This window comes from Pholcus phalangioides, unplaced genomic scaffold (assembly GCF_987345545.1).
Source record: "Pholcus phalangioides strain wild (caught in Gottingen) unplaced genomic scaffold, Ppha-v1.0 ptg000028l_1, whole genome shotgun sequence".
NCBI lineage: Eukaryota > Metazoa > Arthropoda > Arachnida > Araneae > Pholcidae > Pholcus > Pholcus phalangioides.
In genome coordinates, this window is record NW_028301618.1 from 1,165,242 (window position 1) to 1,191,369 (window position 26,128).

The 26,128-nt window shown below is 45.2% G+C and overlaps 1 protein-coding gene across 1 annotated transcript; it reads left to right on the forward strand.

Annotated features, from left to right (window-relative positions):
- Positions 1–5,208: 5,208 nt before the first annotated feature.
- Positions 5,209–25,540, forward strand: LOC149067709 (blastula protease 10-like). The gene is made up of 10 exons (XM_089252161.1): positions 5,209–5,373; positions 7,720–7,876; positions 10,328–10,454; positions 11,393–11,468; positions 13,529–13,723; positions 13,819–13,951; positions 15,932–16,081; positions 16,177–16,280; positions 24,795–24,937; positions 25,283–25,540. Exons 1-10 carry the CDS (start codon positions 5,215–5,217, stop codon positions 25,488–25,490), a joined length of 1,452 nt encoding a protein of 483 aa, XP_089108287.1. The 5' UTR covers positions 5,209–5,214; the 3' UTR covers positions 25,491–25,540.
- The last annotated feature ends 588 nt before the right edge of the window (positions 25,541–26,128 follow it).

Genomic DNA, 26,128 nt, shown 5'->3' on the forward strand with positions numbered 1-26,128 from the left:
TTACAGAACGGAAGCCACATTCCAACTCACGTTCTCTTCTCTTGGATTTTCTCTTCTCAACTTCTTTAACAACGTATAAACAAGCAAAACGGATTAAGTGCTGTAAGGCCACAGAGAGTTAGTAAAAATGTCCATACTGAGGAAATAGATTCGTTACAATCTCCCCCTCTGGCTCCGACGAAGTCTCGGCGAGGAGCCAGTAAGAGCCATCTCTCCTTTGGGAGTAGTTCCTGACGAACAGAACGGGAAGCTCCGGGCAACTGCTGACACTCTTGTCTCAGGTCGAAGTTCAGTTCTCGAGTCACACCGGTTCTGAGGACGCCCACTGGGGTTCGGATGCACTTTTGAAGACCGCCACTCTCTTGGGGTCCAGGTTACCACGGTTGCGGTCTCAGCATTTCGTAATGGAGTCAACTCCCTTTGGAATCGGTACTGCTTTATCGGATTTAAGACGAGTTCTCGTTTCCTCCCGTTTAGGAAATCAGCTTCCTCAGTAGATTCAACGTTTTCAATGATCTTATCCAAAACCCCATTCCCATGTTGGGAGTCGTGGAGAGTCCGTGCACTCTTCTCCACTACAATGAAGTTCAACAGCTCACACTGCTCGACTCCCTTACCAATTTTGCTGGATAGTTTATCAGCGTGGCTGCCTGGACAGTTGCGAGCAATATGACCACGATTTTCACACAGGATTTCTACTATCTGATCCCAACATCTTCTGGCAACGTGTCCACTTCGACCGCAGTTATAGCACGCATGCCTTCTTCGCAAGGTCGAGCGATAATTTGAAACACAACACTTTTCGTAGCCTTCTCCAGGGCCACCTTTACAGCGGTATACCCTGTCATCACCGCACTTGTTGATCTGGTGCTTGAGGAAAGGTCTTCCTCCCCCTAACTTGGAACATCTATGGGATTCTTCTGAGAAGGAATAAAGTTCTCGCTGCTCGATGAAAGGTATCGGGCCTCCCCCTGGCTTGAAGCATCGCTTGAACTCCGGCTAGAATGAATCAAGTTCTCGTTGCTGAGAAGTAAGGTGGGTACCTTTATCTTCACGAAGTCGACACGATTGTGACTCAGCAGGTAATGGAGCCTTCAGATGGGCTTTCGACGAACGGATGTCGCTTCTCAGGAGCTTCAGAGAAGTACCACTTTCCTTGCTGAACATCCAGGACGATTCCAGCATCACTGAGAAAGTCGGTACCGAGAAGGGTTCGGTTTTCTCTGGCCTGTGGTAGCACCATCATCTCGGTGGGAATCACTTTACCTTGGACGTTGATGTCCACAGTCGTAGTTATGACTTAGGCTCTACGAGCATATCCATCGGCTAGTCTCATAACGATATTCTTGCGGGAAAAGGGCAAACCATGTTCTTGTAAGAGACGGTATAGCTTCTCTCCTGCCACCGAATGTGTGGCACCCGTATCAGCACACACTGCTCCACGCTTATGACAGGTCATGACTTCGATAGCATTTCTTTGACGTCTCTCAGTTGAGGAACTGTAAAAGTCCAAGGTGTCGACACTAACTTCTGGGGTGTTCGTGGCAGGATTACACGTTCGACATCGGGACTTGACGACACCAGGTTCTCCGCACCCGTAACATCTTAAGACAGGGTGACGTCCTGCATCTTCCGATTCCGGATTCACTCGTTGATTAGAATGAAAGTCTCTTTGTCGCACTGGGGACCTAGGGGGTTCATGTTGCTTTGACTGCAACCTCTTCCTCTCACATTGGATCTCGCTCTTTTTGTTTCGAAGGTTATCATAAGCATCAAGTTTCTCCACGATTTCTTCAGGGGTAGTCCACTCACTCCAAACATCCAGAAAATGTTCTTTTACTTCGGGTGGAATCCTCTTCTTCATCTGATCCGAAATCATCAGATCTTTCAGCTCGTCAAAGTTTCCAATGTTCAGTTCGGACAGCCAGCCTTCAAAGTAACTTTGGATCTCAAAGTGATAGTCCTTCCAGGTGCTTTTCTGTGAGTAAAGAAGAGCTGCCGGAACCTTTCCGCACTCAGCTTGAAACGGCGTAATAGAACCTCCCGGATGTGGTCTTAATCATGGGCCTTATCTTCAGGTTCTCGAGCAATGAGCTTAGCAACTTCATTCGGCAAAACTCACAGCAGATACGCAACCCAGAGTTCACCTTCTCCACTTTCAAGAATTTTAGCTGTCTTTCAAACAACTTTAGGAATAGCGAAATATCATCTTCACTCGGATTGAAATTCGGGATCAACCTCTTCACGTCGAACTTGGGCTGATCGATGAGAGCGACGGATGGCTCTTCTGCCGATTGCGAGAGTCGTTGAAACTCAAGCTGCAACCGCATCTTTTCAAGTTCAAACGAACGTTCTCGTTCCTTTTCTTCAGCGATTCTAGATCGTTCTTTTTCTTCGGCGATCCTAGATTGTTCCTCTTCTCCCTCTCTTTCTCCGATAATAGTAGCCAGCAGGGCTTTCACGAATTCTTCCTCATAACCGGAGGACTTTGTTATTATATTCTTGAGATCTACTGCACGCGAATCATTCGGAACTTCCTATCCTAATTCTAGAGCGAGTAGGATCAAATCACGTTTCTTACCTTTGGCCAAGTACGCCATTTCGATTTTAGGCGCTATCAGGAACCTCACAGTTGAGATCGAATGTCCGTTTGGTACTGCCTTGAGTTCGAGCCACGACGTTGGGCGTCAGTTTTATAACGGGACGTCGCGTCGGAGGTGCGTCTCTTCTCCGTGAGGTGGCGGAATACCCCCAGACTCTTGATATTGGAGGGGTGTCCAATTTATACACGAAACTACGGAACTTAACGAAGAAGCCTTTATTTCGAAGCACACTCAAAACAGATCAGGGGCGTAGCCAGAAATTTCGTTCGGGGGGGGGGGACAACTTTCATTTCGGGGAGGGACCAAAGTGACAGAACAATTGATTTGGCTATCTTTTTCCCTTTTTTCGGTCATTTTCTCACATTTCGGGGGAGGGGAGGACCAGACCCCCAAGTCCCCCCCCCTCGCTACGCCCTTGAAACAGACAACCTTACAGAACGGAAGCCACATTCCAACTCACGTTCTCTTCTCTTGGAAGATAGATTTTCTCTTCTCAACTTCTTTAACAACGTATAAACAAACAAAACGCATTAAGTGCTGTAAGGCCACAGAGAGCTAGTAAAAATGTCCATACTGGAAAAATAGATTCGTTACATATTTTTATATTCCCACAAATGCGGAAACCTCCAAGCGCGGAGTTCTGTGTGGCCGCATCTATCACACGCCCCTGAGGGCTACTGTGGTCAATTTAATCGAATACGGAAAATTAAGCACGTAAAATGAATAACCATGGTTGTTTGCAGTGCATTTCAAAGGGTAAAATACAAAATCAAAACAACATAGCCGCCAGAACTCTATCATCTCCTATCCTGCCTTGGGTGAGTCAACTGATGACCTTTTGGGACAGTCAGGGCCGGACTTAGGCAGGTGCGAAGGAAAAGGTCTCGCCGCAGGGAGCAACAGGCCTACAACGGTATAATTTATGAATTTTGTAAAATTAATTTAAATGAAATAATGAAAAAAATGAGTGTAATAAAATGCGTTCCTGCTGGAAAAAAAATTTCCCCTTCAAGATTTATGTTCGTAACTCGAAAAGTTTGTAAGTCGGGAAGCAACTACATAAAAAAAATTTTAAAGCGGCCGCAAAATTTTTTTTGCATTGCGCCACGAAATTCTCCTAAGACCGGACCTGCCTGCGGTTCTTGAATTTAAATATCGCAGGGAATAATGCAGTTAAACACATGTAACTTGTTTGCTGGGCTTAGAAGAGAGAGAGAGAAACAACTGTGTCTAATTGGAAGCTAGAGGATGGGGAGGGGATAGCGTATAAGAATTTCCATTTTTTATTTTGTGTGCACTGTATTTTCATCCTCAAAACTCGTTCAGGGTTGATTTCTGGTCACATTTTGAGATTTTTTAAAATTAAAACCATACCACTACGACGAACGGTTGATGAGATAAAGGCTGTAACAACACTCCAAGGAGAAATCATTGAATCTTATAATGACCATAATATTAGTAATAGGCAGGGCTACAACTAGTTGGGGAGAGGGGGGAGCAGGCGGGTCTGATCCCCCGGGCGCGTCACAAAAGGGGGAGAAAATTTAACCTATCCTTCGGCATCACGGTGGGGGGGGGGGTGCTTAAATGAGTAGTTGCCTCGGCTAACCAAGTATCCAGTTGCGGCCCTGTCAATAGGTATCTTATTTTTCTGATGAATCATCGTTATATATTGGTTATTTGTTCTTTTAGATACATTTTCAAGTTTGTAATTTGCACCCGGTAGCATGTTTACTTCTACAGATCAAACTACACAGTTGATCCACGAACGACCCACAAAAATCATTGCGCATCATGCATAGCGCATTGTGGTGTAGTGTACTGCATACCGCGCCAGATAATGTATTGTGCTGCATCACGCATTGAGTACAGCGCTTTACTGCGTGTTGTGGTACACATCACGTAAATATCAGAAAATTTATAATTACCTTATATAATACAACAAAGCCCCTGTTAACGATCACCCCCCTCTTTTACGCCAAATAAGAATTCCTCATTGTATATCAAAAATTATGCATTTCAAACCACTGATTAACGGTCACCCCCCCCTCTTTTATGTGTCCGTACAAGAGGGGTTTTACTGCACATGATGCAATTATTACTACGCAGGTAAACGCACAATATAACTACGTAGATATAAATATCCAAATATCAGTTTTTGCTTGGCGATTTCACTCCGCGAATCTCCCTCATTACCTACTGTCTAATTAATGTGAACGGCATTAATAAGTTTTAATTACCAATATCCTCGAAGCATAATTTTAGCGCCCCGAGGTAAATCATTTTCCTCTCCTCCCATTTAATTGCAACACCCAGCGTATGATAACGTGCGAACACCCTGTTTTCTTTTTTATCGTCGTCTTTACCCGTCATTGCCGCCCGGTAGCTCCAGGTGTAACTGCACTCTCTGACAAGGTAATTACACCTTCTGAGTGACAGCGAGACGTCACTTCGCTGATGGACGTTTGCCTGTCAACGAGCTGCTTGTCATACACGTCAGGCCACTAATTGATGATAGGGGTTTTTTGAATCAATAACTTTATTCGTGTTGTTGTCGTCGTCCATGAACCCGCATTTGATCGTATTTTCTTTTTTGAGGGTCCCGCCGAGGATGGCGTCTTCGTTGTCGTCGTTCTTTGCCATCCCTCGCAGCATTCGAACTTCGACGAGCATGAAACTCAGGTGGCTTCTATCCTTGGTCCTGATGTCCGTCCTCTGCACGCTGGGCGTACAGCAGATCCGGGACTTCGAGGAGGCTTTCCCGAACTCGGTTCGTAAATTCAGTATTTTCCACCAGTGCAGTGTTGCATCTTTCTTATGCTGTTGATAGGAATCCCCATCCATTATCGAGAATTGGTCACAGACCAGTTTCCTTTGATGGCCCCTTGGTAGAGCACCGCCACTATATACGGCGGGCGCCTTCAACCGTTACCGGTTTTTGATATTTCAGTAATTGATATCTTAATATGACATGAATGTCGCTCTCCACTTGTTAACACAATCTCTATCTCCTCTGTAGCTTAGCGGTCAGAGCACTCGTCCGGCAATCGAGGGACCCGGGTTCGACTCCCGGTAGAGGCTGAGATGAGTTTTTTCCTTCCTTAAAAAAAAAAAAAAAAAAAAAATTAACATCTCAAATAATAAATATCTTCACAACATCCAGTCTTCCGTATATCTTGTGATATCTTAATATTTCATATTTTATTGAGGCCGCCCGCGGGCCACTGAGCTTCACTGCGCACATTTTACCAAACTACTAGGTGGGCCGTGTGTTGAAGACTCATGCACAGAGGCATATTCACTGGGGTAACATAGCGGGGTGTAGCCCAGGGCGGTCTCTGTATAAAGAGCGAGCGACAAAACCAGTGAGCTAAAGAGTGTGCAAGCATGCGAGTGACCAAAACAATGTGCAAGCCTGTGAGTCAGGGACGGATTGAGAAGAAATCTCTACCCGTGCGGGACCTAGTTTTGGCACTCCCCCCCCCCCAGAGCAGGCATCTTCAACCCGTAACTCGCGAGCACCACGGTGCTCCCCTAAAGCATCGCCCAGTGGGCTCGTGTCCGATTTCGTGCTCGCGAGCACTTCATCAACGTTCCAATTGAACACCTTGTACTAATTGAATTCAAGAACTGAAATCATCCTGATTTTTCATGCATTCGTATGTCAAACTCGTCGTAAGGGTGCTCTTCTTTTGATGAAGGGGCACTGGCAGTGGTGGCGACTAGAAAAAGGTTGAAAGCCTCTGCCCTACAGTGCCCAAGGAAACAAATTTCAGGAATGAATGGGTCTCTTAGACTAGAATAGGAGAAGTATATGTAGGCCCGCAGGAGGGAAAACCATAAAGCCCCCTCTGCCCCGCTATGTCGGATGCGTAGTTTTGGGAGAAGGGGGGGGGGGGGAGGGAGTGGTTTCAATTAGAACGGGGGCTCTTTACCTTTGGGTCGCGACCAAAACTTGGGTCCCACAAAAAAGGTTAATACCTCCTGATTTTTAGAACTTCTCCAAGGGACCCTTGGTCGGACACCCAGGGAATGATATGCTGTAGAGACCAAGGGTGTTCAACCTTTAGTCGAGTGCGAGCCACTTAATTAAGTGATCTGGAACCACGCCGCAGAATACTCAAGTGATCTGTGAATGTACCGGGGGGTCACTGAAGTGATCTGTAAATGTGCCGCATGTCACTTAAGTGATCTGTGAATGTACCGGGGGTCACTGAAGTGATCTGTAAATGTGCCGCATGTCACTTAAGTTATCTGTGAATGTACCGGGGGTCACTGAAGTGATCTGTAAATGTGCCGCATGTCACTTAAGTTATCTGTGAATGTACCGGGGTCAATGAAGTGATCTGTGAATGTACCGGGGGTCACTTAAGTGATCTAGAACTGTGCCGCGGTGATCTGCAAATATGCCGAGGATCACTTGAGTGATCCTGATTGCAGTGCGGGTCACTCAAGTGATTTGGAACTGTGCAGTGGGGTCACTAAAGTGATCTGGAACTGTGCCTCAGGTTACTGAAGTGATCTAGAAATACATTGAGAGATACATAAATGATTTCGAATGTGTCACGGGCCACTAAAGTGATGTGGAACTCCACCGCGGGCCACTTAAATGATCTGGAAATGTGTAGCTTGCGATTCATTTTTACGAAATTAGATTTTAGGTCACATCAGATGACTCCGAGAGCCACAATTGTCCCGCGGGCAAAGTGGGTTTGAGCATGTATGACGTAAACATTCGCTGCATTTTCGTTCCAATTTATGCTTCGGTTTGCAACACATACATATCTTGCGGATTAAACAACATTATCACAATCAGACACAACACTAGATACGCGCACTCAGACTGTTAGGTACGCACACTTACACCTCCACCACAACTCAGTAGGTAGCGAAATTGCCCGTGGCGATAGACCTGAGTTGTGCTCAGTTTGAAAGAAAGAAAAAAAAAACACACACACATCCCGCGGGCCCTCCCCCCTAAGAACCTCTCGCGTGTGTTGTCGTTGTTCACGTTTAGCGGGCGACCTTTAGAAAGTCACCAATTCGGGGAATATTAAGTGTAATCACATCCGAAATACTGTACATTGCGAATATCACGCGTCCTTTCCATTAACAGGACATCATACCGGCCATAACACCCAGGCGGACCGACGACGGGGACAGGATCGTCCAAGGCGACATCGTCGTGCCGAGGAACCGGCGCAACGTCAAGGGTGTCATCAACGTGGTCACTCTGTGGCCGAATGGTCACATCTCGTACAACTTCCATGCATGTAAGTGAGTTAGCGTTAAGTAGTTTTCATTTGGCGATGCTATATAATATATATCCTGTTTTTCCACAATCAAATACATTTATTTACCCCTGAGGGTCATGGCCCCCACAAGGGGTGGACTGACAAGGCTCCAGCCCTGGGGCCCGGGACGATTTTCACCATTTTTTGCTTTTCCACGCTATGAATTCATCATAAAGGGGCCCGTGAAAGTGTGGTCGGGGAGGACCCGCAAAAGATCCCAGCCTGGGGGCCCTGCTCTAGTATGTGGGGGCCATGCCTTCGGTGGACCGCCAGACCGGAATTTTTCATGGTTCTTTCCGCATAGGGGTCATTCAAGTATTACGTCAACATCGATGGGGGAGGGGGTTTCCGATTTGCTGAATTTTGATGACAAGGGGAGGGGCGGTTTGGATAATGCTTACGTCATCGACCGCCCTTTATGAAGACATGAAATATTCTTATGGCATCTTATTCGGTGCGCCGAAAACGGAAAAAAACCTTTCGATAGTTATTGCGAACCTGAACTAACATTCTACCTATAGATAAGTCCCCTACAGAGCCACTTTAGTGATCTCTAAATGCTTCACGGATCCTTCACGCGCTCTGGAAACGTGTCCGGGCCGCTTAAGTGCTCTAAAGAACTGTGCCACATGCCACTCAAGGGATCTCTAAATGTGCCACGGATCGTTTAAGTGTTCTGGAACTGTGTCGCGAGTTACTTAAGTGATCTCTGAATGTGAAAGTGATCTTTGAGGACTACTTCAGTGATCTGAAAATGTGCCACGGGCCACTTAAATGCTCTGGAATTGCGCCACTGGTCATTTAAGCGATTTGTAAATGTGCCGCTTAGTTCATTTTTACAAAATTAGGTTTTAGGGAGCAAGCCACATCAGATAACCTTCAGGGCCACATAAAAAATTAGTTTTTTCACATAGCACTCGCCAACGTGCGGATCATAATATAAAATGATCACATATATATATATACAGGGTGATTATAAAAAAACTATCCCGACATATGGGCCCCCAACTATCATACCATTCGCAGAAACTGAATGAAATTTTGGCATAAGGTATTTTGATGTATGCGCTCAAGAATGATATGGAAAACAACAGTGTCACTCTAACAGTTACGGGTACAGTGAGAAAATATCAAATGGCAACACCAAGTTTTTTGTATTGGAATGTGATCTCCATTGTGAAAAACCCTAAATAGCGTTCGAACGGCAACTGTAGCATGAAAATCACCGGCGGTAGATAAGCTAAAAGTGAGGACAACCAATAAGGACAGAGAAGCAGCATAAAATAAAGCATTTTATTGTGTTTTCCACATGACCTTGTGGAGGACTAATCAGGCCTTGTGGGATCTCAGCCGAAGAAACGGTGTGACGAATGAAACGAACATTAATGCTCTGGTAAAGTCACGGCAAAGTCCTTTTTCCTTGCCTAGCTCCGAGGATTTTCGTGCTACAGGTGCCATTCCAACGCTATTTAGTGTTTTTCAGTATGGAGATCGCATTCCAATACAAAAAACTTGGTGTTGCCATTTGATATTTTCGAAATTTTCTCACTGTAACCGTAACTGTTAGAGTGACACTGTCATTTTCCATATCATTCTTGAGCGCGCATACCTCAAAATACCTTATGCCAAAATTTCATTCACTTTCTGCGAATGGTATGATAGTTAGGGGCCCATATGTCGGGATAGTTTTTTTATAATCACCCCGTATATATGTACATACATCATAATACCATAATGTACATTAGCTGACATATATAAATATGAATATAAAATCTCGAATCTCGTGATGGTCGATGATTAATAAGCGTCCATGCGCGTAATCTTGAACTTCAAGTCGCGGATGTCGCTGGTGGTTTGGAAGTGTCTATGAGAGTTGATCAGCCAAAGCACCATGATGAAAATCCTCGTATGAAGGGAGTGATAGAACAGTCATCACCACATCGAGCAGGCAGATAGATAGTAGTAGTAGTAGCTACCATCGGTAGCTCTGTACGGGCTCATCGTCTAAGCACCGTAGCACTGTCCACACCTCTCGTCTCGCAAGCGTATCACTTGTAATCCAATTAGCTGTGATCGTGGTGACTTAACGCGATAAGTATATAATTGTCTAAAGTAATATCGAGTCTAGAACCATTCATATGCGATTTCCACAGTATCATACGATCACACAGTATATAAGATCTGGAATCACTGATGATTAATCGTTGGGTTATCGGTGGAAATCGAGAAGTCGAATGTCATTAGATCGAGAACTTAAAAAGAGACCTCATACGCATTGGTCTTGGCCAAGGTTAGATTTCCATATGGGCATGTGGACCATTTGTCCAGAGCCCACATGGCTTTGTGTCCCAAAATTCGAACAATAAGTACATAAATATGTACTCACTGACCCAACTGATTGAGAAATCTATCTATTTGCGCATTAACCAGCGGTGCCAGAGGACGCTCGTGTGAACATCGTCAAGGCAATGAAACATTGGGAGAACAAGACTTGCCTGCGATTCAGGGAAAGGAACGTCGATTTCAACTTCTTGAAGTTCAGGACCGACAAACCTGGGTGAGTAACGATTTGTTATCTCAAGTATACTTCATGACAAAATATAAGCCTACGTGTACAAAAGACACCAGAGATGAGATTATTTTCCTGTCTTCGAAACCTTCTAATTTTTCCATGCAATGCCTAGGTGACATGAGTTGTCAATTTGGTTTCAATGCGTATTTCTAACCATGCATTAGAAATACGCGTTTAAACAGAGCGTGGATCCCGAGTGATGTGTCGGAGGAAGGGTGACCGAGACTTACTGTCTGTGTAACGATGGTAACTGCTGTCCCGTAAAGAACGGGATGTGTATACTTTTTGCTTTTTATCGGGCTATTCGAGAGGCTGTCGCACCCATTGTCAGCTCTCTGGATTCGCGCATGGTTGAAACACGAGCTATGAGGTAGAAAGACACATGATTGCAAGCACGAGCCAAATATGTGGTAGAAAGGCACATTATTGCAAACACGAGCCAAATATGTGGTAGAAAGGCACATTATTGCAAACACGAGCCAAATATGTGGTAGAAAGACACATTATTGCAAACACGAGCCAACTATATGCGGTAGAAAGGCACATTGAGAAACACTGGCTATTAGGTAGAAAGACACATTGAAACACAAGCTATTAGGTAGAAAGACGCATCGTTGCTACACGAGTATGTGATCGAAAGATACATTGCAACGCGAGTTAAGTGGTAGAAAGACACGTTACAATACGAGGTACGTGGTAGAAAGGCACGATGCAACGTGAGAAAAATTACGCTGTAGAAAGACAAGATGCAGTATGAAGGATTTGTGCAGTAGAAATACGAGTTAACTATGCAGAAGAAGGATAGGATATTCTAACACACGAGCTAACTTTGCACAGTATGATTATACAGTGTGATTTTTAACAATGTATCAGAATTCAGCCTCCAGATGCCGCTGAAGGATGTCCGGTTCTTATATTTCCAGGTGTTTCTCGTACATCGGAAGGGTCAACAGCCCGTTTTCCGGACAGGACATCAACATCGGCCGTGGATGCAATCACGTAAGGACTTCTTATGAAATGATGATTGTTTAAAATGTAGTTGTTTTTATTCGATTTGGTACACCTAAACACCACTCGGAAGAGTAGAGCTTCTGCAGTCTTCCTCCAGCCATCCATTCACCATTCTTCTGGAGACTCACCAATGCTTCGTACACTCGAATCCGATTCTGCTTGAATCTCAGGTAGTTTCCTATCAGATGCGGGGCCTCTATTCGGGCTGTAGCGTCTTAAGATCAGAGGCGGATTTATGGTTTTGCCGCATGTGGGCCATACACATTTTGCCGTCCTTCTACCATTTTAGTCTGGTTGTCTTGACCATTCATTGCTAATATTTCCCGCACTTCCCAATTTGTCCGCCGTTCCCAATTCTGTAAATACGCCTGTGTGTCTGAGTCACTCTTTTTGCTACTCATATGCTTGCACACACTCACACAAGTCTTTCTTTCGGTTGTTCACTGACCTAGTTCCTCACTCTCTAGGAGATATTCAGCCATCTTCACCCTATTGCTCCTGAGCACCAGGAGTGCTTAGTGCTCGAGTCCAATTTTGTACCCACGAGCACGAGATCAACGCTTCGATAAAACACACTGCAAAATGAAAAAATTTCATCCAAAGATTAAGATTTTGCAGATTTCGTGCATACTTATGTCACAGTTGGTGCTCTTCGTTTGATGATGGGCATATCCAGTGCTCGCGACTCTAGAAAGGCTGAAGACCCCTGCTCTAGGTCACCCTTTTGACCATTCACATGCTTGCGCACTCTAACGCATAAGCGGGTACAGGCACTTTGAACGAGGAGGCGGGGGCGGTTGTATAGTGACCCAGAGTGGGGATTATCTTTCTTTCTTTCAAACCGAGCACAACTTAGGTCTATCACAATCTATGGGCGATTTACTACCTATTGTGCCGGAAGTGTAATTGTGCGTGTACCTAAATCCCTGAATGCGTATGTAGTGTTGTGTTTGATTTTTCAGTGCCGCCATCTATCACACTAAGAGCTTCTTCAAGTGTTTCATTTCAGCATTGCGGTAGGGTCGATTCCACCGTCGACCCCTGGTCGGCTGAAGTTTGTTTCCTGTGGTTCCCAACTTCGAGGCGCAAATGCGACCCGATCTCCACATTAAAAAGTCTCGCCCCAGAGAGCAATATTAATTATTCAATCAACTCCAATCATTACACTTCACTCATAGTTATAGAAACTGGCGGCAGATGGCAGAACTACACATAACAAGCACATTACACAGAAAGAAAACTTCACGCCAGGTTTCACTACACGTACACGCACATTCCACCATGTACCGATTCGTTAGAGGTTCCGCAGAGGAATATGGACGAAGTACATGTCTGGCTTAGTAGTGGTAGGGGGTCGACTACCCAGCTTCCACACCTACTTGCGAAACATTGCTGGGACAATAACAAACTGGTGAAAAAGGACAAAAAAAACCCTGAAAAAACAGGTGGCACAAAGTCACCACCTGAACCCCCCCCCCTTTTTTTTATTCGTCATATTTCTGCCAAAATTCTGCAAAAAAAATTCTCTAGGCAACAGCTGACAGCAGATGCAATAAATGCTGTCGGTGAGTCACCTACAGCTTCTGAGTCTACAGCTCCTACACAGGGTTCTCAAACACAGGGTTCCTTATCTAACAAAAAACTTAGTTTTGGGAAAATAACATTGGCATAATGGCTGCTAGCCAGTGCTGTCTTAACGCATGGGTCCACCCGGGCACGGCCCGGGGGCCTCATAAAAATTGGAAGTGGTTGAAATTTTCGAGAATTTTCCTCGGGTCTATTTGCAGAAGCTGAAAATATCTACCTAAGAGCTTTGTTCACAGCTGAAGATGTCTGCTTCGGCACTTGCGTAAATTTAGAAGGTGGGAGGGCCGATAAAGGGGGGGGCAATCAATCGCCCCCATCAAGAGCCAAAAAATGGGTGAAAAATTTATCTCTCCCGTAAAATACGGGACGATTCAACGCACCTAAACAGTAAATCGTGCATGATTTTTTTTTATACAATCTTTCAAATGTTTCAGCATGGTTTCCATGTTAATCGCACTTAGGTGAACCTGATCGTACACGAGATCGGCCACGCGATCGGTTTCTACCACGAGCAGTCGAGGAACGATCGCGACGGTTTCATCGACCTACTGTGGGACAACATGAAGAACGGTCTGAAATCGCAGTTCGACAAGGGCATCGAGTCGCCCAGGGGCGTCCTGTACGATTACACGTCCGTCATGCACTACGGATCCATGGTAAGTGACACAAGAGCACGCGCGATCAATACTCATGTTCTATCACGTGATATACATGTTGACACGAGAGAGGTAATGCGTTTCTTTTCTGTAAGGCTTTCACGTCGAGGCATTTTGAGAAGAACACCATGGTGTCCTGGGACCCACACAAGCAGGTCTTGATAGGAGCCAGCAAAGGCCTCAGTTTCCGAGACGCCAAGCTCGCCAATATCCTGTACAGTTGCAGCCGTGAGTATATACATTAAAATTTTACCTACGTACAATTGTTCGTGGAGTCTTCAGAAAGAGGACTAAGCAGGCTGTAGTGGCAAGTTCGCAGGGGCCACGAATTTGAGGAATGAGTGGTTTAAAAACATTATACAGAACGGGAGAAGAGAGAGCGGCAAAGTTTGGATTGCCCGACGGGCGATTAAATTATGAATAAGCCTCTGCCTAGAGAGCGAGGAACTAGGTCAGTGAGTGATTAAAAACGAGTGACTAGAGCAGTTACAGCTCGATCCAATCACGACTGGGCTCTGTCGCAAACGCGATTTAGGCTCATTGTCCCAAGAGGCGTGATCATGCCTCCAACATATCTTACTGTTACGGGACATTTGCTTGCGTACTCTTTCGATCGTTCGATCACTCCCATACTTGTGCACTCTTTTAATCATTCGATCAGTCCAATACTTGCGTATTCTTTCGGTGACTCCTATGCTCTCACACTCTCTAGGCCACTCTTTTGACCCTCCCATGCTCTCACATCCTCCAGGCCACTCTTTTGACCCTCCCATGCTCTCACATCCTCCAGGCCACTCTTTTGACCCCTCTCACGCTCTCACATCTTTTAGGTCACTCTTTTGACTCTTCCCATGCTCTCATACTCTCTAGTTCACTCTTTTGACCACTTTTATGTTTTCACTCCCCCTAGGCCGCTCTTTTTTTCTCTCACTGATCTGGTCCTTCACTCTCGTGGTTGCTTCTTTCGTCATCCACACGCTTGCACACGCTTCTGGTCACTCACATACTCACACACTCCCCAGGCCAGTCTTTTCGTCGCTCACTGATCTGGTCCCTCACTTTCAAGATCATCCACATGCTCATACACTCTTCTGGTCAACCCCATGCTCACACTCTCTCTAGGTCACTCCCAGGCTCACACATACACTCTAGGTTCTAGTTCAGTCTCTCCCAGTCTCCCAGGCTCACACATACACTCTAGGTTCTAGTTCAGTCTCTCTCAGTCTCACTAGGTCACTCCCATGCCCACACACTCTCTAGGTCACTTCTATGTCCACACACTCTCTAGGTCACTTCTATGTCCACACACTCTCTAGGTCACTTCTATGTCCACACACTCTCTGGGTCAATCCAATGCTCACACGCTCACTAGGACACTCCCAAACCCACGCACTCTCCAGGACAACACTTTCGATCACTCACCGACCTGTTTTTTCGCTCTCTAGGTGACTCTTATTGGTCATTCACATGCTTACACGCGCTCTAGGTGACTCTTATTGGTCATTCACATGCTTACACGCGCTCTAGGTCACTCACATGCTTTCACACTCTTTTGTTCACTCACCTATTTGCTAACTCTCTAGATCGCTCGTTTGGTCACTCACTGACCTAGGCATGGGTGGATTTGTGCTTTTAACTTCTGAAGGATATACAAATTTTGCCGTCACTTTACTGTTTTTCTTGACCACTCATTTCGAGACCCGCAACTAGAAACAAAAGCTTACACTGTCGCCCAGGTCAAGTGTTTTGTGGAGCCCCTCCCCCTCCGTAATTTTGAACGGAAAAGAGAGTAAATTCGGCGCCCTTCCTGGTCCAATACCCGGGCACCGGATCCCCATTACCCTGCCCTTCGCTAGTTGCGGCCTAGCTCATTCCTCAATTTTTTTGATCCTCTGAAATTGCCGCCCTAGGCTATAAGCCCTGCTAAGCTTCCCCCATCCCTGTTAATACGCTACTGTCCTGCTATGTTCTTCTCGATGTCTGATAATGAAAATTCAGTTCTGAACCAGGAGAAGAACATAGCAGGGCAGTAGCGTATTTATAGGGATGGAGGGGGGAGGGGGGTTAGCATATTACAGATGGTGACGGAGTTGCGTTTGACGTCTGCCAATGCAAATTCAGTTCTGAACCAAAAGTGTTTGAACCGGAACATCGATGGCAAGAAAAGGATCTCTTAGCACTTTCTTTTTGGCTTCCTCTATCTTCTAGGCCAGTGTCCAAATTACGCCAAGGAATCCGATTGCCAGAACGATGGTTTCCTGGAGCCCTATAAACAAGATGGTCAACCGTGCAAATGCACCTGCCCACCTCACACGACCGGAGAGTTCTGCGAGACGATGATCAGGGACGATTACTATGGTAAGAGAGATCTTTCCTTGGCGTAAAATTGGCTTCTTTTCTTATTTACAATGATTACATATTCCATCAGGAGATTATTGGTTGTTTTATTTTAGAGCCGCCCGTGTGTGGAGGGAACGTAACGGAGCCGACGGAGATCCAGACCCCGGGATACCCTGGCCGCAGACCTCCAGCCGATAAATGCAGTTGGTGGATACAGGTGAGATATTACTGAGGCATGATGTGGGGTAGGAATGTGGCGGTTGAAGACAAACACTTCCTTCACAATTAATAGATAATTAACATTTATTATACAATTGAATTTAGAGAACCTACAAGAACGAGCGGACCTCGCGACTGTCTGGTTTGAGCCGCAAAACGCAAGTCCAGTTCCTCCATCGTGTGAAGGCGCGCTCTTTTCCCTATTACGCGGACTGCGTCATCCAGTGGTGGACGCTGTCACCACACGCATTACTTCGACTCTCATACCAAACGCGGATCCAAGGGGGACGATGGGGCAATCGTCCCCAGGTGAGATATAATGAGATGTAAAACGGCTTACTTCGGCTTTTATACAAAGCGCGGATCCGGAGTGAGGGGGCGATTGGAGTGATCGTTCCTATCAGGGGTGGCTTAAGCGAGGGTGCAAAGGGTGCGGTGCGGTGCACTTTCGCGTGCCCCATTTTAAATGGGGGACCCTTCTAAAGCCTGAAAATAAAATGATAAGGATAGAGTCCCGGGCCCTCGGGCTGGAGCCCTGTCAGCCCTACCTTTTTGGGTCATGCCCCTCCCTCATAACTTATCCCAACAATTCCTAGCAAAAAAAAAATATTTTTTGCCCTTTCATATCGGAATTAGCGCCTCTCCAGAACGGACAGGAATCATTTTCTTTGGCCAATGAAACTTTTTTCATCCATTCACCATAGACTTAGGGGGTCGTTCAAGTATTACGTCAGCATCGAGAGGGGGAAGGGGGTTTTCGGATTAGCTGACTTTTGATGACAAGGGGGAAGGGGGGTGGGTTTGAAGGTTGCTTACGTCATCAACCACACTTTTTGAAGATATGAAATATTCTAAGCTGCTGACGAAATTTTGCTGACAAGGGCCCGCCCCCCCCCCCAGTTGCGACCCTGATTACAAGGGAATGCCAGAATATGTACTTGCTTGGCTGACCAAGCATCGGTTGCCCACATTACTTGTAGAACATAGAACAGGGCCTGATTTCCGCATGGGGAAGTGAAGCATTTGCTCTGGGACAGGACCGCAAATAGATACTTGGTCAGTCGGAGCAAGCAAGTATTTTGGTGTCCCTTTGTAATGTCCAAAATTTAGTCCAGGATCCGGAGCACCAGACCCACCCGTTCCCCTCCGGGTTATGGCCCTGCCCAGGAGCTCCAACATTTAAACAACATGCGTTCACTGATTAACAAAACGTCTTTGATCCAGGTCACGGATACCCCCCATGTCTGATTTGGGCCCCGACATGGATGTTCAAACTCTTCGGTTTGCGGGCCATATGACAATGAAAACAGGGATAAAATTAATTTCAAAATGTTTAATTGATGCTTGAATAATTTCTGCATAGTTACTACTGCATCACAATCATTAGTGCATTATATAATACTAGGGGGGCACTGCCCCCCTGCCGCGTTTGGCGGACAAACCCCCCCCCCCTCTTCTCTTCACAACATATCTTGTTTATTTCGTCCCACTTCATCAGCGTACTATGGAAAGAGACGTGTGAAAGCACCAGCTTACTGAAGAAGCGAATTTTAATAAAAATAATGATAAAGCAACAAAAAACAAATGAGATTCATCAAGCACCCCCAGAAACGGGCCCCCAGATTCAATTCGCTGAATTTTAGTGGGGCCCACACTGGATATATCTCGTCGGGCTACCGATATGTTGCAAATTTTACAATGTTAAACAACAAAAATCAATGAGATACATCCAGGGGCCCCGAATTAGTAGAACCTATCAACATTCTCATGGAGCACTGACCTGAAAGCTTGTCGGGCACAGCCCTGTAAGGGGCCACGAAAATTTTTCATTTTTTTCAATTTTGCAACGAATGAAATCCAGGGCCCCACATCCAGTAGCGGGAACACAATACGCAGATTTTTAGTGGGGAATCCAGACTGGATTTATATCGGTCTTCCGCTGTTGCAAATTGTATAATGTTAAAAAACAAAAAGAACCAGATTCATCCAGAGCCCCAAAATGAAACCTGTAAACATGGGGTCCCCCGACTTGGAAGCTTGTCGGTCATCCCCCGCTGCAATTGCCGTGAAACATTTTCATTTGTATTCGTTTTACCAACGAATAAAATCCAGTGCCCCCAACCTATTACCCGGGACACCAATTCGCATACTTTTAGTGGGGCCCCAGACTGGCTTTATCTCGGGCATCCGCTGTTGCAAATTCTACAACAGGAAATAATGAGATTCATCCATCTCATTGGGGCCCCGACTTGGAAGCTTGTCGGTCATCCCCCGGTGCGAATGCCATGAAAAATTTTCATTTGTATTCGTTTTACCAACGAATAAAATCCAGGACCACCCACGCAACTACCCGTTACCGAATTCGCAAATTTTTTGGAGCCCCCAGACTGGATATATCTTGTGCTTCCGCTATCGCAAATTTTTCAACGTTAAAGCAGCAAGAAAACAATGAGATCCATCAAGGGCCCCTGGAAATGAAAACTTTTAACTTTCCCATGAAGGTATACGTACAATCCCCCCCGGGTACCCCGACCCTGTGTGTTGGGAGCACTGTTGTTATATGTATATTATACATATACATACCTCTCGGCATGACCCGCCCCCCCCCCCCACAAGGTCAGGGCTGACAGGACCAGAACGATTCTTATCACTTTTTGATTTTTCACACTATGAATTAACCACAGAGGGGCCCTGAAAAGCTGGTTTGGGGGCTCGCCATCTAAATTCCAGCCTAAGGGCCCTGCTGTAGGATATGGGAGCCTCTCGGTACATGCACATAACATGGTCCCGATGGGTCAAATGGGTCCCAATATGTGCTAGAGTTAAATGAATACTTGACCCAAAATCGTAACCGACTTCCGTAACACAAAAACGTAACAGATTTCCGTCTCTCAAAAACTTTACCCACTTCCGTCACTCGGTTGCTTAGCAACAGGCCCTTTTCGAGTTTGTGATTTTATATTATAGAGTAGATAAATAATTCGATTTCGCATACGTGTTACCCAGGCGTGTACTTTTTAGCTGCGGGCCACAAACTCTCTCTGATACAGTTATCGTGTTGTAAGCACTAGGTACTTTCTTAACAACACTTTTTCGCGAGCCGTATGGAATCTCTTGTCATCCCACCACTATGGGTGGGGTAGCAGTGGTTGTTGCATTGTATATTTATTAATTATGGGGGGGCGGGGCTCAGTCCCCTCGTAAAATTTATTAGGGAGGGGTTCGAACTGCGTCAACCCCAGGTTCCAGTGCGTATGGCCTGTTAACATAGATCCAAAAACTCTTAAATGTTCTAATTTGGAATTAGCAGCAGCCCACAATGTGAAGACCGCGCCCACTCGGGGCACCTGTCGCGCCGCTAGCGGTCCAGAGCAAACGGATGGAAAAATACTCTTGTGTAAATCTTGTAAATTTTTGATATTGAAATAAAATAAAAACTTCCAGGCGGGTGTTTTGGATCGGTCCCCCGGGGGTGTGATCGGGGGCGGCGTCGACGTCTGCTGGGTATGTGAGCCCCTCCTGGGCTTGCCCCGGGCTGGTAGCTGCTCTGAGCAATGGGGGTAGGGAGACCAGGCCTCCCGGCGTGGCCGGCTCTCTCCAGCGTGATCCAACCCCTCCGGGTAAATGGCTTACATTCCACCAGGGACAGAGCCTGGATCACGACTGGCCTTTCAGTGCCCTGCTAGAACAGTTTTGCGGTCCTGGTGGTAGGGGTTGGGCCCAGAGGTTAACTAATTTTTGCTCTATAAATCCACCGAAATTTCTTTTAGGGGCGGGAGAGGGTCTTCGAATTTGGATCCGTAAAAAATCTTTCCGGGAGGAGGCCCCAGTAAGTAGGGTCGTTCTAGCGCATGGGCAGACTGGGTATGGGCAGTGCAGGTGGTTACAAAGCTTCACGTTCACGAGAAATATGTAAAACAATATAATGTCTAACAGGGCTGCAACTGGGGGGGGGGGGGTTGCAGGCTGGTCTGGTGCCCCTGGCGCTGTGCTAGAGGGGGCGCAAATTTCACTCTTTAATCTCTCCTTCAACATTATGAGGGGGCGCCAAAATGCATGCTTGCCCCGGCTGACCAAGCATCTAGTTGCGGCCCTGATGTCTAATACTGTAAAGATTTTGAATCGGGATGACTGGCGCTTTAAGTCTGATAGGGTGAGTCCCTTGCACCGAGGGCTCATCACAGTGTTAAGGCATGGTCAATTTATGGGAAAGGCAGGCCGGGCTGTAGGGGCTTTAGTTATCGGTCTTATGTTTATAAATATATAAAAATATAAATTTTCTTGAATTTCAACCAAAGAAGCTAGATAAAAATCTTAGTCTCGGGGTCCTTTCAAAAATTAAGGCCCCCATCCAAGGATGTGGGGGGCTGCAGATTCACTACCATATGTGTGTTTCTTTTAATAAATCGACGTATTTTCCATCAATGGGTTCAATAAAATTTCAAGTTTTGACTTTTCAAAGTATGTAGTTAGCGTAAAATATTGCCTACACCTGCCTAATTTCGGCCCTGGGGGACCGGAAGTTGTGCACGCTAGGTTTAACCAAACGTATTATAAAGTAGGGTTCTTCAACCTTTTTCCAGTCGCGAGCACTGCCTGTACTCATCATCAAAAGAAGAGCACCCTTACAGCAAGTTCATGCATTCATGCATACGAATGCATGAAATCAGGATGATTTCAATCCTTGAATGCAATGTGTAATAATAATTAATAATAATAAATAATAATTAATAATAATAAATAATAATTAATAATAATAAATAATAATTAATAATAATAAATAATAATTAATAATAATAAATAATAATTAATAATAACTGTTATTACCAATAAATATTTTTCTTTCCCTGTATGTTTTTTCTTCCGTAAAGACGCGATCCTGATAATTTCCCTCTCGTGGTTTCTAGAATTTCCCTCTCGTGGAAGAGAGAAGCTGCTTCCATTGACTTAACATTGCATACATGAGTTGGGGAAAAAAAATTCAATAAAAATCAAATAAATTTTTTAACAATTTAAAAAAAAATATCTTGACAATGAGCGGTTTTTGTGGCATCCGCTCAAAAAAAATGATGAAGTTCTGAACGTAAAAACTATGCGAAAAAATTCATGAAAAACCAACAATTTTACATTATGCTCCCGTTTGAGTGGGTCACGTGAGGATTCGGGTGACGTCAAAACCAGTTTCATTCTGAAGCGCGCGCTTGCTAATACTTAACCTTATATATTCTAGAAACTTGGGGAAGGGGGGGTCAAAAATGGCTGAAAATCTGCTTACGTAATACTTGAATGGCCCCTTAGCACCCTTCTTCAGTGGCACCACGTGCGGCCGCAATGAGCCGCCTCTGTATTCTATGAAAAGGGGCAAGTGCTCATTTTCGTTCCCTCACCTAGTACTCTTCCCAGAATGGTCCAAGGAAAAATTTGGATTCTCATTTCGGCTCTCTCTTGACCCTGGAGTAACAGAAACACCTTTGAAATAAATTTCTTGATAAAAAATAACTTCGTTATACATAATCTTTACAGGACAAGTGATGATGGCTCCCCAAATTACGTGCTGTTTTAAGGATTAAATTACCTGTTATCTAGCATTATTAAGAACGGTAAAATAATTCTGGATCACAGCAGAAAAAAATCTGCTTCAAAAGCGGGATGTATGGTCACGCGCATTTTGCACGGTAAACAATGGTGTGCGGCTTTCTTCTGAACAAAAACCAGGTTTATCTACAGGTCCTCTCGACTCAAGACCTGCCAATTTCCCCCCAGGGTCATCTTTAGGGGCTTTTTGCACCCGGGCGGCAGGTAAGCTCGAGCCGCCCCTGGTTCCTATCAAAAGCCGATTATTATGGAAGAAATTTGTCTGTCTCATAAAATATGAGATGATCGCCTAAACAATAAGCCGCTTCTACGACATATCGCCCTGGATTCGCCTGCCTGCGCTCCATTCGCAGCTGAAATGTCTGACTTCACTCCATTCGAAGGTAAAGATATCTGCCTCAACTCCGTTCACAGCTGAAGATGCCTACCTCTGCTCCAACTTCGTCCAATTTTGCGAGAATGTTGAAAGAGCAGGTGCCGTATTTTATAACCTGTGTGGAATGTTTCTTTATTTACTTCCTTCTTTCAGTGAGACGCCTTATTGATACTTTATATTAATTCTAATTTGATAACGCTTTAATCAGTTTTAAATCCCCTCTCTACGAAATTATTCCAATGTACGACCCCCTTCACGCAAAGACAAGCATGGAAAAAAGATTTCGAGTGAGAAACGTGTTTCTTTTATCTACTTACACAAAAAATTCTCACAAGGTTACATTCTTTTCTCAAATCGGCGCAAATACTTGGCAAGCAAAAAAAACGGCGTATGTATGTCTTCGATGAAATCCCATTTGATGGATGATATTGCATGTCTAGAAATTGCTTTTTGGCACAAGGTAACTTCTCTGGGGAGAGACGGCGAGCTTTAGCAAAAACTGGCCTACCTGTTGCCTCGATGTTCACAGCATGGTTTGGTGTTCTGCGAGGATTTGCTGAGCAGGCTTCGATAAGTTGCGTCACCGTCGAAAATTTTGATTGAGTGCACGTCTGACTTCTTTAGTTCACGGTGTGCAGTGAGTTTCGTCCTCGTGTCGAGGGGACATCATCGTCTTAAGTCCGGAAGCAAATTGAAATTGTGCAAGAAATCGGATCCAAGAATCGGTTTCGTTACCTCGGCCAAGAGGAGATTCCACCGGAAGGCTCCGCTTAGTTCAAAATCTAAAATGACTGTCCGCTAACATAGATGTTTATTGGAGTCTAATTTGCAGCGGAAAGTTGGAGAAGTGGTTGACGCTTGTCAGTGCTGCATGCTGGGAGTATTGAAACGTCAGATCCAGTGTCCACAAGGAATGAAATGTTGGTACATTTAGTACAAATAAGTGACGAGATGTCGTTGGCAGGGAGCATGTCGCTATTACTCTCCGCCCTCGTCGTTTTTTATAAACCTGCATGAAGCGCACCTTCTGGCTTGATTGCCGAATGTCTTATGGTACCAGCAAAATTGTCTATCCGGCGATGTAGGTGGTGTTGCTGATCTTGAACGGGAGAAACGCGAGCGCGAAACACTGCGGGAACACACGCGCAAAACTGTTTTCAGTTCGCGGCGTAGTTGGGCAACCTTTCCTTGGAGTTGTGCAATCATGTCCGATTGTTGACTTTTTTTCCACGGCGTCTACATGAGGCGGGCTTGCTTCTCGGATCTTGTCGGCCAGTCAAGGGTAAGCGGGCTGACGGCAGCGAGTATAGATCGAGTAGATTTCGGCAGTTGCAGGAAGATTTCTGTCAATAGTTCGTCCGAAACACTGTGAGATTCCGCTCTTCGTTTTATTTCACGGAGAATATCAGACGGTTTCCGATCTCCTAATGGCTCACTCGCGAGAAGTTTCCTAAGCTGTGTAGACGAGGATTCTCTGCAACGTGCGACTAGTTCGCGCTTTAGTTTTTCGTATGGCTCCGCAGTTTTCAGGTTCATGAGGATGTCTCATACTAGAGATGCGTCATCGGGAGGTAGATTTGCAACCATGCAGTTGCATTTTGTTTCTGACTCTGTTGTCGGTTTCGGGGCGGCCAACTCGAAAGTGTTTTCACACATTATGAACCATAACGAAATATCATGCGGGTTGAATGGCGGTATAACTACTGCACTCACCTCTGCCATGACGGTTTCTTTTGTTTCACGTCCGGTATCGCCAATCTTTGGTGAATTCTTTAGACTGTTTCGTTTATATACGTACAAGTATTTATTTACAACACATAATATATTTACATCATAGAAACAAATACTGAAAGAGAAAAATACAGCATGTGCGTGAGAACGACAGAAACACGCGCACCAGTGAGTGGTATAACGTAAACACAAAAATACCTAAATCCAGATGGTTTTGACTCACGATTTTTGTGGCGTTGCCACCAGGAGAAATGAAATGATAATTCTATCTTGGCAAGACAACACAGCTCCACCATAGAGCACTACATATCTCACCGTATGGGCTACTCTATGGTCATGAGTCGTCCCCGGGCCGTGCTTGGTTGGGGCCCTTGCTTTAAGATGGCTTTGGTTCTGAGAGCAGTCAGAATTTTTCACAAACCATATTTCACTTGAAAGATTTATTTCTTTACATCTGAATTTTTTTACACTGTGCTCCTCTTCCCCAGCCAGCTATCATGGCTTCCGCTTTCATTTGGTTTTTATCCGTTTCCTTCCCCCTTAGAATGTCCCCTGGACCGAGAAGGGGGATCATATGGGCCATGGTTGAGAAACACTGTTCTGGAGCCATAACCAGCTGAATAATCTCTACTTGGGGTAATAACTGAATTTCATATTCGAGGTCCAAATACTGACAATACCATTTCTCTAAAACTATTTATTCTGAATTGCTTTGCGGGCCCGAAGAAGAATTGGAAGAATTACCCAGGGGTTTTTTTGTGCACTCAACCCATGATCTAATAGAAGCTTCCTTTTGTTTTTATTCCGTAGGCTCCCGAAGGCCACAGGGTCCAGGTAGAGTTCATCGACTTCAGCTTCAGGGAGAGGCTCAATTATCCGAGTAGCAAGTTCAGGAACCGATGTGTTTACGAGAGGGTCGAGATCAGAGTCTACGATCACAATGACGGAGAGATGTGAGCTCCATTACGATATATGTATCTATAGCCTTCGATGTATAATTGAGTGGGTCAGAAGCAAAGGGATGCAAGTGCCAAAATTTGCTAAATTGAGTTAAGTGCTTATAGAGGTTCCTTTACCTAACATCTGACTACAGACCAACAGACCCATTCTATGTACTAGAGCTGCTTTCTAGCGGGCACTAGTTTGACTACCACGTAGAATTTCTAATATGCTACAACAACTTTGAAGTTTGTTATCTCAAAACTCAGTTTTGATCACTTGCAACCCTCTGCTTCTGACTCTCACAACTATTGTTGGAATATTACGTAACAAAATGCAATTCTCGTCCTTTTGTGCAGGTTCTGTGACGAAGATATTCCATCCGGTACGACCGTGACTTCAATGGGGAGGAATTTTGTCATCATAATATTCACCAGCAACGAGGCCCAGGACGGACGAGGCCTCAAGGCCAAAGTGTCCTTCGTCGAAGAGTCCAGAGTCGCCAACGAGACCAAACTCAAGCTGCAGCAGAGGAGGACCTTCGATTTCGTCAACAAGACTCTTTGAACTCTATTTCTCAATACATATTTTATAAATAAATACACATAAACACCTCCGTAAGTTTTGGTATCTTTTCTTTTTGCGTCTGTGTCTCAATTGCGTCACATAGCACACAGAGAACGTTTTAGCGCATCGGTCCTGGAAGACACGGTGCGCGGTCGTAAATGCATTCGAGCTCTTCCCATGAAAATTACCACTTTGCCTGAGTACGTATAATAATCTTGAAATGACTCTGGTCACATCATCATTCCCTAACCACATGGCCCGCCGCTCTGTTTCAACGAAGAGATATAAGCAGAAGCAGGTGGTCAAAGACCTGGGCTATGCTGGAAAAACTTCCGTAAGCTGAAATCTTTGGTGTGCACAGAAACGTTTTCTCCGTGAGCACAGCTTAGAGGTAACGTTGCTCTAGACCTCTATGGGTGTGGGAAGTCATGCTCTCCCCAAGGGTGGGGCTGACAGGACTCCGGCCCTTTTCCTTAGGACAATGCTTTTTTTCCACACTATAAATTTACAAAAAAAAGGTTCATGGAAAACCTGCCCTCGGGACCCACAAAAGATCCCAGACAAAGGGCCCTACCTCCCAATATTGGTATACTCATTCTTGAAAACTACGTTCTGATCTGATAATCATGAGGCCTGTC